At 42.2% G+C, this 16770-nt stretch overlaps 1 protein-coding gene across 2 annotated transcripts in view; it reads left to right on the top strand.

The window, feature by feature from the left end:
• PDE4D (phosphodiesterase 4D) overlaps positions 1 to 16770 on the top strand; it is a 639723-nt gene that overhangs the window by 76921 nt on the left and 546032 nt on the right. For both annotated transcript variants that reach the window (XM_082241906.1, XM_082241909.1), the window contains exon 2: positions 7053 to 7162. In XM_082241906.1, the coding sequence (XP_082098032.1) occupies positions 7121 to 7162 (42 nt within the window). In that variant the 5' untranslated portion in view covers positions 7053 to 7120. The remainder of the gene's footprint in view (positions 1 to 7052; positions 7163 to 16770) is intronic.

Raw genomic sequence — 16770 nt, 5'->3', positions numbered from 1 at the left:
CTGTGATGTGCCGCAAGCCCTATACAGTGATGTTGGTTGGGTTTATGGGTCCTTTATGAGGTTAGTGACAACTGCCGTAGAGGCTGGTCCCCAGTGAGATTGGTGGTAGGGCAAAAGGCAGGGAGGAAAACCTCAGGTGGAGTCAGAGCCAATGATAGGCAGAGCCAACTAATTCTGGATTTGTCCTTAACCTCCTCCGTGCTGAGCTTTGCAAGGGCAGCGTTGAGTCGGAGGAGGAAGCTGATAGGCACAGCAGCCCTGGGAATGGTTGTAAGGAAGGAGGCAGGCAGACGAGGGCAGAATGAGTTGGTGGGGCAGTGGTCCATTCTTCCAAATTGACCAGCCCACAGTGGGTTTCTATTCCCAGTAACAGGTGGGAAATGACACTTCTATGAAAGATCGCAGTCTAATCCAGGGCTTTCTAAGTTTTACAGAAGCCTATCATATATCAAGTGGTGCTTTCATGTCAATTTGCCATATGCTTTATCAAAACAAGCCAAAACTGATTTATGGAGATCACATTAGTCCATGGTCAAACTGTACAGAGGGATGTAAAATAAAAAGTATTTGTGCTCTTTCTCTTTCTCTCTCTCATACGATTTTTCTAACTGGATAAGTTGGGAAAGAAAATCTAATTGAATACAAAGCAAGCTGTCTTGTTCATGGTATTGACACAAAGACACAAAATTGTCCATGACATACATGGAATAGGATGGTGTTTTTATGTCTTTTTTTAGTTGATTATCCCCGATGTTTTGTCTGCGAAGGTGGTGTAGTTATGATATGTTTAATATTGTTTTAGGTTATTATCTTTTAATTTTTTTGTATATTTTAATCTGCTGTACGACACCTGAGTCTTTGTTCTTTTCTGTTCGTTTTTTGAAAGCAGTGTTTAAGAAGTTTATCAGACTAACCTAATGAAGTCATCAAAACAAGGACCGAAAAGCAGGCTCCCCCAGTCACTTTCCCAATGGCCACTGCATCTGAAACTTTTCAGTGTATAATTAAAGAAATCAAGACAGACACTGATGCTGAACAATCAGACTAGACAGCAGCATCTTCACCTTTTAACACACTGATTAAGCACACATGGGGCCATTCTGAACAAGAAAACTACAAAGAGGTGTGTTTTGTTGTGGTTTTTAGCTTTGATGATGCTTGCTTAAGGGGTCATTTTCTGTTCCTCTTTTGTTTTATATGTCCTGGATTCTACAACATGTCCTCTACAACATGTAGGATTGCCGCTAAAATGTGATCCAGCGTGGTGTAGAGGGTGCAGTGGCATATATACTGAGGAGATCCTGGATTATTATGGACCCAGCTATAATAAAATGTTTTAAATGTGTTGTAAATTGCAATATGCAAATGTGACAGCAGATGGCGAGAGTGAGCTATGCCAAATTCAATGTATTTTTCAAAACATTTTTTAAAAAAGGATTTCCACAATGTTTTTTATATGTGTATGTAGATTCCACCTATCTCTCTGATCAACCTACCCTGAAGGTTTTTTGTGTGGCTGGAATAGGGAGATCGGTCCTATGTGTGCTGCCTTTTCGAAGTCTGTGGGGGCAGGCAGGATGAAAATATAAGGAATAAGAAGTGCAAGCATTCTTTATTTACAATATACAACATGATGGTACCTTTTCAAATCACAATAGAAACATTCATTTCATTTTTTTAAGGAGAAAATATACATTAGGCACTCTAAACACATAGGGTAGTATTGAACTACGTTTTACTCAATGGAGCCCTATCGACATTTGTGGACCTAATTTCATTGGGTCTACTCTGAGTAAATTTTAGTTAAATACCACCCAAAGAAGCAAGGAGGGCAGTAGTTCCTTATATGATATTTGAAACTTCACTCTAACCTGACCACAACATCTTTTGCTGAAAACATTAAATCACTGCTTTCTAACCTATGCTTATGCAATATACTGGATGCTGTCTGTTCTGAATGCTGTCGTCCCATTTTGTCTAGCACTTTCAAGTATGTATGCTTCACATACATTATCTAATTGTTGTGAGGCCCGGGACAACCCAGTCAGATGGGCAGTGTACAAATAAAATAATAATAATAATAATAATAATAATAATAATAATAATAATAATAATAATATCTTACAAAGTTAAGTCAATATTATTACTCTCATATTACTAAGGCTAAAAGAGAGAGGAGTTTGCTTAAGGCTGCAAAACGAGTCAATCACAGTGGAAATTTGAAGCAGAGACTTGCTGATTCATCGCTCAGAGTCTTAGCAGCTATGTTACACCAGCTCCTCATATATTTAATTATCTTTGAATTATATACATTATTATTTGCCTAAAATTTCAGCTTTTTCTCTATTGTGACTAAACACTTTGTATGCCAGCAAGTTAGCATCAATAAAGTAACACGAAACTGGCTTCCAGTGTGTTGTGTGCTTAGTTTTTGCAATTTGTACAGTGGACGTCTCTCATGATGTTAAGGCACTTGGGCAGAATGTAATATTTAGGGCAGTTCCATTCCTTGATCCAGACCAGATTCCAGAACATTCTGTGCTAAGACCTGATTAGTGCTAAGACCTGATCCAGACCTGATTCCAGAACATTCTGTGCTAAGCATAGACTACTTCTCCCAGGACTTACAACTAGGCAGATGGGTGAAAGGGAATTCTGGCAGGAAGAACACCCGCCTAAATATCGCTGTAAGCAAGGGAGGAGATCTAAAATAAACCTGCTACCTAATAAGCATTCTATGCTTTCCAGGTTCTCATTCCTAAAGAGTCCCAGGCCTCTGAACAAAAAAGGGGATTAGCATTAAACCATAAAACCAAGAATGAGGTTTGTTTTTCTAATGACGGATCTTGAAGATAGCAGCCGATAAGGAATTGGCAGATAAGCATTTTATCAGTTAATGCTAAAAGCAAGCAGGAATGCTGTGTGGTTTTTAATGAAACTTGTATTTATGTGGCTGTTGCAAGCTGAGTCAAAATGTGGGAAACTGTTCAAGTAAACAAGTGGCACTCATTAACATTAGGGTTTTGCTGAAACGCCTGTAAACCTTGTTGCAATCCTATTTACAGCTGGCTTCTGAATAATGAAATATAAGGGAGCCTTGGCAAATGGGGAGGCACATTTGAACCTGACAGCTAGGGAGCTCATTGGACCCAAAGCACAGATGTACAGGGTAGCTTCAGTCAAGGGCTGCTCAATATGTTTTTGCACCTGAGGTCCCAGAGCAAAATCCTTGATTTAGCCTGACTCTCTTTTGTTAGCTAGATTCGTGTTTTGTACAACCGGCCATGTAGGTGTGACCTGCATTTCTATTTCTAGATAGCAACATTTTTGTAAAAAAAAAAACCAACCTACTACTGGTCATTAAATGAGCTTATTCAACTATCCAAGTATCCAAAAGAGCCTAGAGAGATTTTCAGTCAGCACAACACAAAACCGGTCCGCAAAAATTGTAGCACGTTCCACACCCCCTCTGCTTCCAACTACGTATTACTGCCATTCAATTGTAATAATATGTATTTTCTAAGTTACAATCTGTTTTATTTTAGCTCTAATAAAATAAGAAGATTAGCCACGCAACTTGGAGATTGTAAAACACATGTTGAAACGGAATTATATCTCCTGTGCAATCACTATGCACTGCCGTGCTAACATGTGGCCTTTTGGCCCTCCTCCCCCAGAAGCCTTCAGTAACATTTGTACAAAGAATGAATACCCATTATTTTGTGTGTGTGTGTGCCATTCAGTTGTCAAACAAACTTTACCCTAAAGGAAGATGATAAAAGCACCCCCACCTCGCTTAATCTGTCTTCAGTCTGCTCTCCCTTTCTATAATAAGCAACCAATTTCATGCTTAGTTTCTGAAGCATGCAAACAGCTGGTTTCCGTCATGACCGTTTTCAATTGTTGCGACACTGTGTGTGTTTTTTAAAGATCATGAACTCCCTTTCCCTATGGAGAGAGGCATAATTTAAATGCATAAGGTTTGCCGTTTATTTTCAATAACATAAACTATACGACAACTTTGGCATAGAAATGGTGTTGCCTTTATAGTCCCTCAGCTTGGATTAGCAATTTGACCTTGACTATCATCGGACTGTGACAAGAATATAAAGCAGGAGATTTCTCTGGAGCAAACACTTTGAAGAACCTGCCTAGAATAGCATATTTTCTAGTGATGCACTTCATTAGGGGGGGTGGGGGTAGGAAATATATCCCGGCAAACAAGGCCAGGATGTTTTCTTTCCTCCTGCTTTTGCTTTTAGATTTGAGACGACAAAAGTGTACTCGAATGTGACATGCAGAATTGGAGCACCTTTCAGACTTTTTCTTCTGTTTACAACAAATAAATCTGGTTTTATTGACTAAGCAGTTTGCTTGTAGCCCTGCTCACTTTTTACTTAACATAATTCAGAGCTGGATTTGGATGTTAGTTCCTGCTGCCGGCTATTAATGGGCTGTAATAACAATATGAGTGAGCCCTCATCATTGCTAGAATCTGCAATGGTGTTCGCGTGAGGCAGATCCATTTCTTCCTTTAATAACTCGCTAACTGTATGTTGCGTATGACCAAGACTTTTTCACTTGTAATTTTTATTGGTGTGTAGAACGCTATGATCTTCTCCACCCCTTGCAGCTTGTTCCTGATGTGCTAGAGAAATCAAATGCCTGTAAATGGCATTTCCAGCTGAGATTTAAAGAAAGCATATATCAGATCCTGCCAAACCCAACACTAGTCAATGGATGACTCAGGCAAGGCATGTCGAGCAATTTGGAGCAAGTGGTTCTCTCCGTGCCAGTTGCTGCAGAAGAGCTGTGCTTTAAGATTAACAATGTGAAACGACATCCAGCATCTAACCTTAAATGGCAGGCATAAGATGTGGGTGAATTATTCAGCAATGCACAAATAATCTGCCATTCTTGATTGCTGTGTACCTTTTAAAATAATTGAGATGTTTGTCTTCAGTGTGCCTTTGGCCCAGACTCACTGGACTGCTCATAGGCTAAACTGAGCCAGCCAGAATGCATTCACTTTGCTTTTGAAGGGGGAATAGTTGGCTATCTGGTTTTGTGCAGCTTTCACAGTCTACAGATATCCATGAATTCATCCCAGGTTTTTTTATTTTTAAAAGAAGGATGCATCATATTCATATACCTGTGAACATGCCCAGGTAATCCTGACAATTCCACGGTGCATCAGGTTTTGTGTGAAGATGCTGGGCCATGCATTTACATGCACTGACCCCATCTGCATGGTAGAGGAGCAGGTTGTTCCCCTCTCCTACAGTGTATATTTAAAGAAATGCAGGATGTATAATTTCCATTGGAGGCTGGTTCATTAGGACAGTGCCCCACCAAACTCAGTCTGTCCTCAGCCAGACCCCCACCTGCCTGCCTTCTTACTTGAATCCAGTCCAGGTGATGCCCTGCCTGTCAGCTTCCTTCTCCTTAGTCTCAGTGTTGCCCTTGTAAAACTCAGTAAGGAGGAGGATGGGGACAAGACTACAATTAGTTCTCTGCCTGCCATTGGCTCTGGCTCCAACAGCTGTTGGGATCCCTGTCTTTTGCCTGTCATGGACTGGTTGCAGTAGTAGATGCAGTGTATCTGAAGAAGTGTGCATGCACACGAAAGCTCATACCAAGAACTAACTTAGTTGGTCTTTAAGGTGCTACTGGAAGGAATTTTTTTTATTATGGACTGGTTGGATGCAGAGGAATGGTGGGAGGAACCAGTTGAGGAACCACCAAGGGAAGAAGGCTCAGAGCCCAGGGATTGGTGGTGGGACAATGATGAGTGGTCAGAGGGAGAAGACTGGGAAGAGGAGGTGTCAGAAGTGGAAGGGGTAACAGGACTTAGTGAGCTGGGAGAGTCTGTGGCAGAGAGAAGTCCAGAATCAGAGGGAGAAGCCAAGGCAGGACAGGAGAGAGGCTAAGAGACACAGATGAATCTGAAATAATTTTGGAAATTGGGATGTAGAAAGGGGAGGTTTGGGGGAGTCGAAGAAGTGAGGTTTATGAAAAAAGGAAACAAAATTATGCATGTTTGTTTGTCTTTTTATTTGTTTGTATTGTTTATAATTTTTTTTGTAAAACCAATATTTTTTTTTTAAAAAAGAGAGACACAGATGAATCAGACCTGTGAAGAGGCAGGGTTGACTACCCCTCCTGCTGCAACAAACTCCTTTCCCCCTCATCTCCCAGAACCAGAAGAGGCATGAAGTGGGAGGAGCAAAGATAGACACGCAGGCACAGTCTCCAATTGCTTGGGGGCGAAGAACCTGCAAGGGAGGAGACTTAGCTGGCTGTAGGGAGATGGGGACCTTTATTCTTGGCAACTGCTTCTTGGGGGGAACACCTGAGTTGTTCTGCTCATTAGGCCTGAGACTCCTGTGCAGATCCTGTTTTGTTAATAAAGAGTCAACTCCACTTTGCTTGTGTGATTCAGTGCTGGCTTGCTCCTGTCACTGCCCCACCAGTTCTAATGGGCATCAGCTGCTGTTGACAATTTCTTCATTTCTGTACCACTGTTCAATCCAAATTCCTACCCACCAAGTGGTGAACAGCATATAAATACAAAATATACAATAGAGGGCCATAATATGCCACAAGCATATAAAGTAATGTGATATAAGAGAGCAAGATATGGTAGCTCTATGTATCTATGAGACAATTGGTTATCTACAAAATTATGGAATATTGTGAAGTCTTTTCACATACTGCATTAGATAAAAAATAATGCACATACTGTATTAGATAAAAAATAAGCCCACAATTGTAGTTGGGAGTGAACTACAGAGAGAGGGGAATGTGAAATTGTCCAAACAAATCTAGGATAAAGAATATTGTCTATATTTTTAGTGACGTATCTACACTTATCAATGTTGAAAGCACAAACGATGTTTATTTAGCATGTGTCTGTTGGCTGTGTGTGAAGATCCTTGCATTCTGAAGGCCCTATGGATTGTTGCTCCACCATTGCTTTTGTGTTCTAAGAGAGCACAGCGTCATTTTGGGTTGTGTGAAATAACAACAGAATATTTCTCTTCTGTCCGCAGGACTTTGAATGGGCAGGAGACGGAACATCTACAGATAAAGCCCATTCAGGATCAGCAAGTGCAGCAACATGAGCAAGAACTCAAATACTTTATATGTCAGGAGTAAAAGTGTAAGTGGTTCTGTAATAATCTCTTCTTTATGAATTACCAATTCAGCTGATTGTGGTTTGAAAGAACTTGTGAAAACTCTGTCATCAACAGGATGTCTACAAATCAAACTAAAATTATTTCTTTTGGTTGTTTCTTCTCTTTCACTGTTTTGCGTATCTCCATTTCTTTTTTTCCTGTACAGAAAATAATTTGGGGGGGGGATTTCGGGGGCGGGGAATCCTCCTATTGATTTATAGAGTGGGATTCAACTAATGAGTCCTGTCAGTGGAAGCTCCGAGCAAGGACTTCCACTTGCACAATGTGGCTTCCCCCCATTCTCCCCCCATGACCACCATGTCCCCTGACATTGGGCTTGGGCTTGGGCTTGGAAGGACCCCTGGAACAGCATGCAGCAAGGGGAGAAGGATGGGGATTGTTCCACCTGGCAAGCCAAAACGCTTGCCCTGATGGAACAATAACCTTAGCATGTTGTTGAATTCTTCCTATGGCACTTAGGCTGAAATCTTAAACTCACTTACTTGGGAGTATATCCCAATGAGCTCAGTTTGACGTACTTCTGAATCATCCATGGGTAGGATTATCCTGTTAATTCCTTAGCATTTTTTGTTGGTCTGTACTGAAACATGTGTGCAGAATGCCTGCAGCAAGAATATAGTTTATAGAGGCAATAAAAAAGTTTATCAGCACATTCATAGGCAAGAAGCATATATACAAACACCTTCTACAGTGGTACCCAATATGGTGCCTTCCAGATATTATGGACTACCAATCCTGCCATCCTTGATGGTTGTATTATTTTAACAGGCCACACATAGTTCAACATCTTACCATATGGCAAAATATTTCATTACACTTTTGAGATACTGCAAAAGGTATTATCCACATCCTTAGACCCCAGACAGCCAGAGAATCCCAAACACTTAATCTGCATGCATGGGGTTTCCATTCCATTTCAGATGTCACTGTTATAACAATTATTTTGCCGTGAGAGCAGGACCTTGAAATGTAAAGTAAATGAATGCCTTTAACTAATTATGGGAGATCAAGGTCAGGATTATTACTCTGACGAGAGGAGAAAATGATTTTGTTTAAATAATAATAAAAAAACCACCTTCGCAGTCATGTTCTTTATTGACTCAAAGGTGTTGCCACAATTCTAGGATTTCAGCTTCATCTGTAGCCCTTCTCTGATTTCATGGGCCTCACAGTGTCACTGTGCAGGCATTATTCTCTGCATAAGAGATCTCTGCAGGTGTGTGTTCTGACTCTCAAATTGCCAGGGTTATGCACATCAAAACCAAAGTGAAGCCATTGGTTCTGGCTTCCCTGTTCTTTTGCTTGTGTTCTTTTCATATAAAGGCAACCATGAAAGGTGCTTTAGAGCTTTGCTTCTACTCTCTGTAGCTCTGCAGAATTATGCAAAAATGCTACCATGCCGTTCACTTAGAAGAGAGTGTTTGAAAATGTACCTGGTATATTTTTTTTAAGAGAGAGAAAAATGTAGTGCCTGGTATTGATATGGGGTTGCAGCCAGTGCTGATCTTACTCAGAGTAGACTCATTGAAATTAATGGACACAAGTAACTTAGGTTCATTCATTTCAGTGGGTCTACTTTGAGTAGAAGTTGCAGTGGGTGCAACCCATGGCTTCAAATCCCAGCCAACCTGATGCCCTCTAGATGTTTTTGTGCTGGCTGGGGTTGGTGTGAGTTGTGGTCGTAAATAACTGGAGATCACTGGGTTGGCGAACGTTGGTATGAAAACACCAGGCTGTGGGGCAATTTTCTACAGCATGTTATCAAGGAAGAGAACTCCGCAAGGGAGGGGACTGCTCTTTTTTGGCAACAAACTCATGCTTCTTATAACACGTAGTTCTGCTCTGAAGCAAGAACGGCGATCAATTTGTCATGCCTATGTAAACCCTGCATTGGCCAAAAGGCTCATTTTCCTTATAAATCACTTTGCCCTTTCTCTTTCCCTGGCACTTTAATGTAAATAGCAAGACAGAAGCTCAACTGCTTCTGAGCACCATGTATGAAAATGTTCCATTTGATCTTGGATGTTGCCTTGAGACAGAGAGGTGGGTGTAACTCCTTAGGTATTGTTGGGCTTGAAAAACTAAGGGTAGAGCAGGAAAAGGAAGAACAGAAGTCCTGAGTTCCAAAGTTCATGTACTGTGCATATTATATTTCCCATTTCTGTGAGACTAATCTCCAAAGGTAAAAGGCAAACTTAGCAATGGGTTGTTGTTTTTAATCACTAGAGAATTCTGATTTCAAGGAAGATTGGAATGGAGACTTAACTTGGCTTTCTCTCCTATCCTTCCATCTGCTAATTTCTGCTAATCTGTCCCCTGACTTTCTTTCTCTCTTTCCCCCCTTCAAATTATAGCTGTATTGCTATAATTATTGGTATAGATTTCTACGAGATATTATAATTTGAACTAGCAGGGAGGTTTTTACAAAGGAGGCAACGCTGAACCTGTCCCAGGTTTGGATTTCCTCCTTTCATTGTGGGCTTTGAAGGAGTGAAGAGCTAGGCCAGGAGAGGGACAAAGAGGCTGTAGTCTTCCAGAAGTTGTTGGACTTCAACTCCCAGCAGCCCTGGACAACATAGCCAATGGCCAGGGATAATGGGAGTCCTGTATCTGGAAGACAGAAACTACTGCAGCATTACTCCTTCCCATGCTGCTGGGATAAATGGGGAGTCATGTTTCCTGAAACGGGTAGTGCTGGTGAAGGTAGTGTGTGGCTCTACCCACATGGCCTGAAGCCCATAATGTGATTCTGTTGGTGTGTGGAGGAACTGTAGTTTACTGGTTTCCATGCCATGGAGGCCCGAAGGATGATAACTACAAGACAGTTGGCCATTTTATTTTCTTCATGCCTTCTGTCCTGAGTACAGAAACGTGAGGTAAATATGAATATGGCTCACTTGTGTGAAACAGCTCTTTGGTGGAGTGGAAATATAAAATTGGTCAATATAAATGTGAAGGAGTGGGGAGGGAACCAGCAGTGGAAAAACCGAACAGTAACTTAAATGACATAACGTTGCAAACTTAGCAGGTTAAGTAGAAGCTGCTGCAAAGACAGAGGCAGGGTGGTTTTGTCAAACTGCCAGGTGATTGATTACAAGATACGATGCCGAAAAATCAAAAAGGTGCTCAACGTGAAAGCAGAACAGATGTGTGCAGAATGTTCAAAAATTGCTGAAGAAATCCAAGCAGCACCTGGTTCTTTTCTCTCCCTCCATCTCATCTTTCTGAGCCAAAGTTCATATTCTGGTTCCCTGTTGACTGGGTTTATTCATTTCTAATTTTTATTTATTAAATTTATATCATGTTCATGGTAGCAGACACAAAGGTGGCAAAACTTTGAATTAAAAATAAAATAAAACATTCAAAAGCATATAGGATATGTACTCTGCTAGCTAATCATGTCAAGGTTTCCAGGAACTGTATCTTTCAGCCATTATATGCCTAGGTGAATGTGGGGGACTGAGCCAACTGCGCAGCATGACCATCAGGGATTTTCCTACAAATCGTAAGGCCCAAGATGGTTGATACTGAAAAGAGTGCTCTTTCAGGTACTTGAATCCCAACCCAAGTCATTTAGGGCTTTGCACAGCACTACACACAGTGGGTATTGGGCCTGGTAGCTCACTGGCAGGCAGCCGGTACAACCTTTTCATGGCCGATAGATAATACATGGTCCCATTGGGTTGTCCCACTTACCAACCTGACAGCTTCATTCTGCACAAGCTGCAGCATCTGTACCATCTTCAAGGGCAACCCCACATAGAGTCCGTTACAGTAGTCTAGGCTGGAGGTCATGGACAACTGAGGCCACATTATCTTGGTCTAGGGATGGCTGGTGAACCAGCCTAAATTGGATCAAAGCACTCCTAGCCACAGAAGCCTCAGCAACAATCTGGAACCCAGGAGTAATACCAGAGTATGGACCTGTCCATTCAGGGAGAGTGCAACCCATCTCAAATCATGAGAAAATATAAGGTCAGGAACGAGAAGAGAAGGTAAGGCTAAAAATACTATGTCGCCTGGAACTTGCAAGAGACTTGGCATAAGAACATGAGAATCACCACCTGGATCAAGCCAATGTCTAGTCCAGCATACTTTTCTCACAGTGGCCAACCAGATACCTATGGGAAACCCACAAGCAGCACTCTCCCCTCTTGTGGTTTCCAACAACTGGTACCTAGAAGCATTACTGTGGAGGGAGAGCATAGCCATCATGGCTAGTAGCATACCAGAGATATGATACCCAGAGGAAAAAAGTAACATCAGAAGTGGGAATGCACACAGACAGTACACCAGGGTCGGGAACTCATGAGGGTGCAGGAATGCAAGAGGCACAGAGCACATGAAGAGACTAGCCATAGCCAGGAACATGAAATAATAGCAGAGGCAAGTGAAATATAAGGACTTCAGGAAGAAGAGACGGGGGGAATAATTCCTGTCGCTCAGGCAACTGAACAACCTGCAGCATTGATATATGGGACAGTCACTCCCAGTTAGGCTTACAGCTGTGCCAGAATGTCTGAAAAATTCTTTTTTGGCCATTCAGTGAGTGGGCAGGTGCAGAACAAATCTCTCCTGAAAAATCATAGGGGATGGGAGAAATTTATCTGAAATGTTTGGAAGAGATTGCTGTTTACCTTGCTTAACTTTACAAAATGGCTAAGTCGTTTCCATTTTCTCTTGCTTTTCTACCTTACTAATGCCACTCACTGCAGTAGAAGTCTCTCTCTCTCTCCCCCCCCCCCCACTGTTTTGTGCTATCTGCACTGCCTGGAATGACTTGGGAGCAACTCCACATTGCACCACATGGCTCCTGAGGCATTCTGGGAAGTGTGGCTGTTGGGAAACAATGTGAGGCTCCCCCCCCCCGTCCCTGGCCACACCTCCTGGTGAAACCCAGCAGAGGAAGCTGCAACTCTTTAAGAAACCTTGGCAGAAATTTTTGCCACCCAAAAGCAGCAGAAACTGGAGAATTCTAGCCTTTATCTAGGATTCCTGAAGGCCAATGAGACTAAACGACACTATGCTGCTTTCAAAGCAATCACTAGAAGAGGACTCTCTTCATGTGTGGTCCATGTATCTGGGAAGCTCAGTGGCCTTGGCTGCAGGAAAAACTTTGAATCCTATTCTTCCAGCTTAGTTTCTCCTTAGTGGCATTTCTACTCATCTCTTCATTATTTCATTTATGTCTTAATTCAGGGCACTTTCAGGTGTGGAAATTATTGCATTAATTTTCCTGCTTATAATGCAAAGGCTTCTACCACAGTTTCTAACATTCCTCTTACACTGCATTACCACTTGCGCAATGGAAATGCAACTTTTTGATCAATATAGCATCATGTCACACTAAATTTCATTGACATCTGTGGATGGGTTTGACACAACAGCACACGTCACTGGTCATGTCCTCAAAACTACCATCATTTCTGCACATATGCACTTCTCTTCTCCTATGATTCACCCAGGAAAACAACTGTATGCTGGGATATCACCTTAATTTCCTATGATTTTCCTGACCAGCAGTGCTGCAAGTTCAATAAACTTGTGTCTGAGTACTTCTTGGCATAAACAAGAGTCAGATATGCAGACTGCAAGCAGATTCTGGAGCTGGAGAAAACACTGAAGCAGTGAGATAGTCTTGCATTACAAACTGAACCTTCTAAATGTATTCACAAGCATCATTTCAACAAAACTCCCACTGGTGTTTGGTTAAGATTAGGAGATAGTGACTCTTCCTGACTGGTAGAAAGAGAGATGAAATCGCACTTGTTGGAGGAAGAGACATAGAATGCATATCTTCAGCGGTGTGGTAGCATAGAGGAAATGGATGTGAAGAGGAGTAGGCAGGAATGAATCGGGTGCGTAGAGACCTGCACATGCCACGTAATCACATCAAATATCTACATCCTTACAGAAGATTGATCCCAGCCTCTGTCAATCTATGGGTGGTGACATCATCCCAAAGGAAGGAGTAAGGATGCTTCAGGGTTCCTGGATGCAGCCCGTATTCCCACTGTTTGGTATATGATCACAGAAGCATTTGTCTCACACTGTCTCCTCTGTGATAGTGGACTCACTGGGAAAAGAAGAGGGCAAAACGTTTAGAGGCAAGAATAACCAGGCTTTTCTGCCATGTTAAAGAGGATGCACATCTGCAAAGGATGCAATACAAGGAGTTCCAATAGGGGAAAACAGGGAAGAATTATTGTGTATACCTCAGACAATTTTTTATTTTTAATTTGACATCTGTGCCGTTTTGTGTTCCTTAAAAATTGTATATATAGGAATGGTTCACATAGCCTCTGCCCCATTCATGTGAGTAGGCCCGGTTCATTTTTGAAATACATCATGCATAGGTAAATGTTACTATGCATTAGGCAGATATTTGACTATGAATGCTAGAGAAAAACCAGAAATGGCTGCTGGTTATATCCATTATAGAGTCTGGCTCAAACTTCAGTTTCCTCCTGTGATTGTTGTCATATGAGTTCACAAAGGCTGCTCACCTTACATGTGGGCCATTTCTCATTGCATGCCCACTGTCAAGTTTATTAAATGCCGGGGGGAAAGCCAGAACACACACAAAGAAATTTATGCTGGAATTCATTTAGTATGGTAGTATATTGCCAGGTTGAACCACAAGTTTGGGGGCAAACTTTTTTTTGGTTCAAAAAAGTGCTTTAGAGATCTTCAATGTGTTTTGCAAAAAGACACCAACCCAGTTTGCTTCTTCATTCCCCCGTATGCCACTTTAGCAACAATAAAAATAAAAATTGGGTTTCCTAGTACAAGTAATACAGTTGCCATTACATAGCTGATCCAGTGTGGTGTAGTGGTTAAGAGCGGTAGTCTCGTAATCTGGAGAACCGGGTTCGAGTCTCCGCTCCTCCACATGCAGCTGCTGGGTGACCTTGGGCCAGTCACACTTCTTTGAAGTCTCTCAGCCCCACTCACCTCACAGAGTGTTTGTTGTGGGGGAGGAAGGGAAAGGAGAATGTTAGCCGCTTTGAGACTCCTTAAAGGGAGTGAAAGGCGGGATATCAAATCCAAACTCTTCTTCTTCTTCTTCTTCTTGATCAAATTTGGCTGTGGTGATGATGTAATGAACAGCAAGCGAAAGCTCATGCAGCCTTTTAAACATACATACATATATTACAAGGTATGATTTTAACATACATTCCCACTCAAGTGAGAGCTGACATCTGGCAAAATGCTCTGTGGAAAGCAAGGTAGTTAAGTGAGCAAGGTAGAACCAACATGCTGAGTTAAAAGGGACTTCAGGAAAAGTTCCAGAAAGTTGCCACTTTGCAGAGAGCGGCTGCTGGGTATCTGGGGTCATGTGCTCCCGGTGCCAGTGAACATGCTTCCACAGGAAGCTGTTAAATGGAAACCAACTGGTGTGAAAAAATGAGGGCGTACTGGGGAAATGCTAGAAGAAAGGAGCACTTCCTCAGAGAGAGAGAGAACAATCAGTCTCAACACTATGGAGCAGATGGCAGTGGCAGCAGCAAATGTCATGGAGGAATCAAGAGACTGGTGTCTGCCCTGCAAGCTCATGTTGGCCCGAGAAAGAAGTATCAGGATGGAATTGAAGAGTGTGCATTCATATGCATATTGGTTTTTCATTTGTTTTATACTGAAAACAAATGAGAAAAACAAAACAAAAAAGGAACATGGGAAATAAATGTAATTAAACTTTTACATTTGTTTTCAACTAGCTGGCATTGCAGACACACTGCAGAGGTGAGACAGCTTCATGCAGGACTCTGTCTTGGATAGTGCATGAGAATAAACCTCAGGTCTTGCTTCAGCACGAGTTACTCTCAAACTGAGCCTTGTTTATGAGCTGTAGCTAGCCCTGCTTAGGGCTCATCCACGCTTCCTTCCCTCTGTTCTTTCCAGGCACAGTCTGTGATTTAAAGCTCATACTCGCCAACATTTTTCTGATGGAAATAGGGATGTCCTAAGGGACATTCTGGGATTAAATAATAATAATAATAATTTTTTATTTCTACCCCGCCCTCCCCAGGCAAGACCAGGCTCAGGGCGGCTAACAACCAATAATAAAAACAAGTTGATTAAAATACAATTAAAAAAAATATTAAAATACAACATTAAAACATTAGGATGCAGCCTCATCACAGGAGGAGAAAGGAAAAAGAAAGTGGGGGAGGGAATCAAACTGATTCTATGTTAAAGGCCAGATGGAACAACTCTGCTTTACAGGCCCTGCGGAAAGAAATCAGATCCTGCAGGGCCCTCGTCTCATGAGACAGAGCGTTCCACCAGGCCGGAGCCAGTGTTGAGAAGGCCCTGGCTCTGGTTGAAGCTAATCTAACTTCCCTAGGGCCTGGGACCTCTAGGGTGTTGCTATTTATGGACCTTAAGGTCCTCCATGGGGCATACCAGGAGAGGTGGTCCCGTAGGTACGAGACCAGGATGGCTTCTGTAAATCCAGAACTGTCCCTGGAAAATAGGGGCATGGAGGGTCTGAAAGCTCATATCCAAATTTCATTTTCTTTTGCTCCATTTTCCTGTGAAAACCCGCTCTCTAAAGTTCAATCAGAGCAAATATCAATCCACAGAAAACCCGAATAGATGTTTGCTCCAGTTCAGCTTCAAAGAGTGCATTTTTGTTAGGGAAGTTTGGGGCAAAGAAAACAAAACAAGACAACACGTTCGGACATGAACCGCTGCCTGGAAAAAGTGGGACAAAAGGTAAAGTGGATAAGTGCTGAGAGTTGCTTCTTCATACAAAGGGGCCCAGTCTTCTCAAGCAAACGCTTACTCCAAAAGAGTGGGTGAGACTGTGGTTCCACTGGAGATTCTCAAGTGTAGTTTAGAGGAGAGCAACACAACATCCTCAAACCAGAGGAGCACTGGCACCTTAGGTTCTTCCTGTGGATGTGTTTCTGGTAGGTTGGGTGCTTCTGGCATTTGGTCTGAGGACAATTTCTCTTCCCACTCTGAATCTGCAGCATCGTCCCCTGAAGAACTGAAGTCTGACTCCAGGGTCATGCCTAGAACACAAAGTAGAGTTCACAGGAAGGCCATAAAGAAGAGAGAGAGAGTGAGCAAAACAATACAATATATGGGGAAGACTGCAGCTAGGTGACCTGCATGCCTGCTTGGTCTTCTATCGCTCTGCTACTTGTTGATGGGCAACTTCCTTCCCCTCCCTCCCTTTATCTTTGAACTGGGATTGGACAGGATAGCCATTCAAATAGAAGAATCCTTCAAACATAGAACTAGCAAACAGAGGACTGCCCACTGTAAAGTAGGGCATATGGCCACCCTACACAAAACACCCTACACTGTAATAGATCCTAGGGGTTAGAAAAGAATGAGTCAATGTGATGAGGGCAATTCTTTTGAAGCAGAGCCTAGACAACAAATTGCAGTAAGATACACCCCCGGCATCGCTACTCTTCTGTTTGTCAGTATCATTGAGAGAGATGGAATGAAAGTGATCCAGATATGCGGCACTCTAGAATAAACTTTGATTAAACTATCACACTTATGTCTGAGTATAACTGAGCGAATTTATCAGCAAAGAACCATGCAAAGCTAT

The sequence above is a fragment of the Podarcis vaucheri genome (assembly GCF_965113315.1).
Source record: "Podarcis vaucheri genome assembly, chromosome: 11".
NCBI lineage: Eukaryota > Metazoa > Chordata > Lepidosauria > Squamata > Lacertidae > Podarcis > Podarcis vaucheri.
Note: the sequence above shows the minus strand (reverse complement) of the source record. Positions and strands in the feature narration are given on the sequence as shown.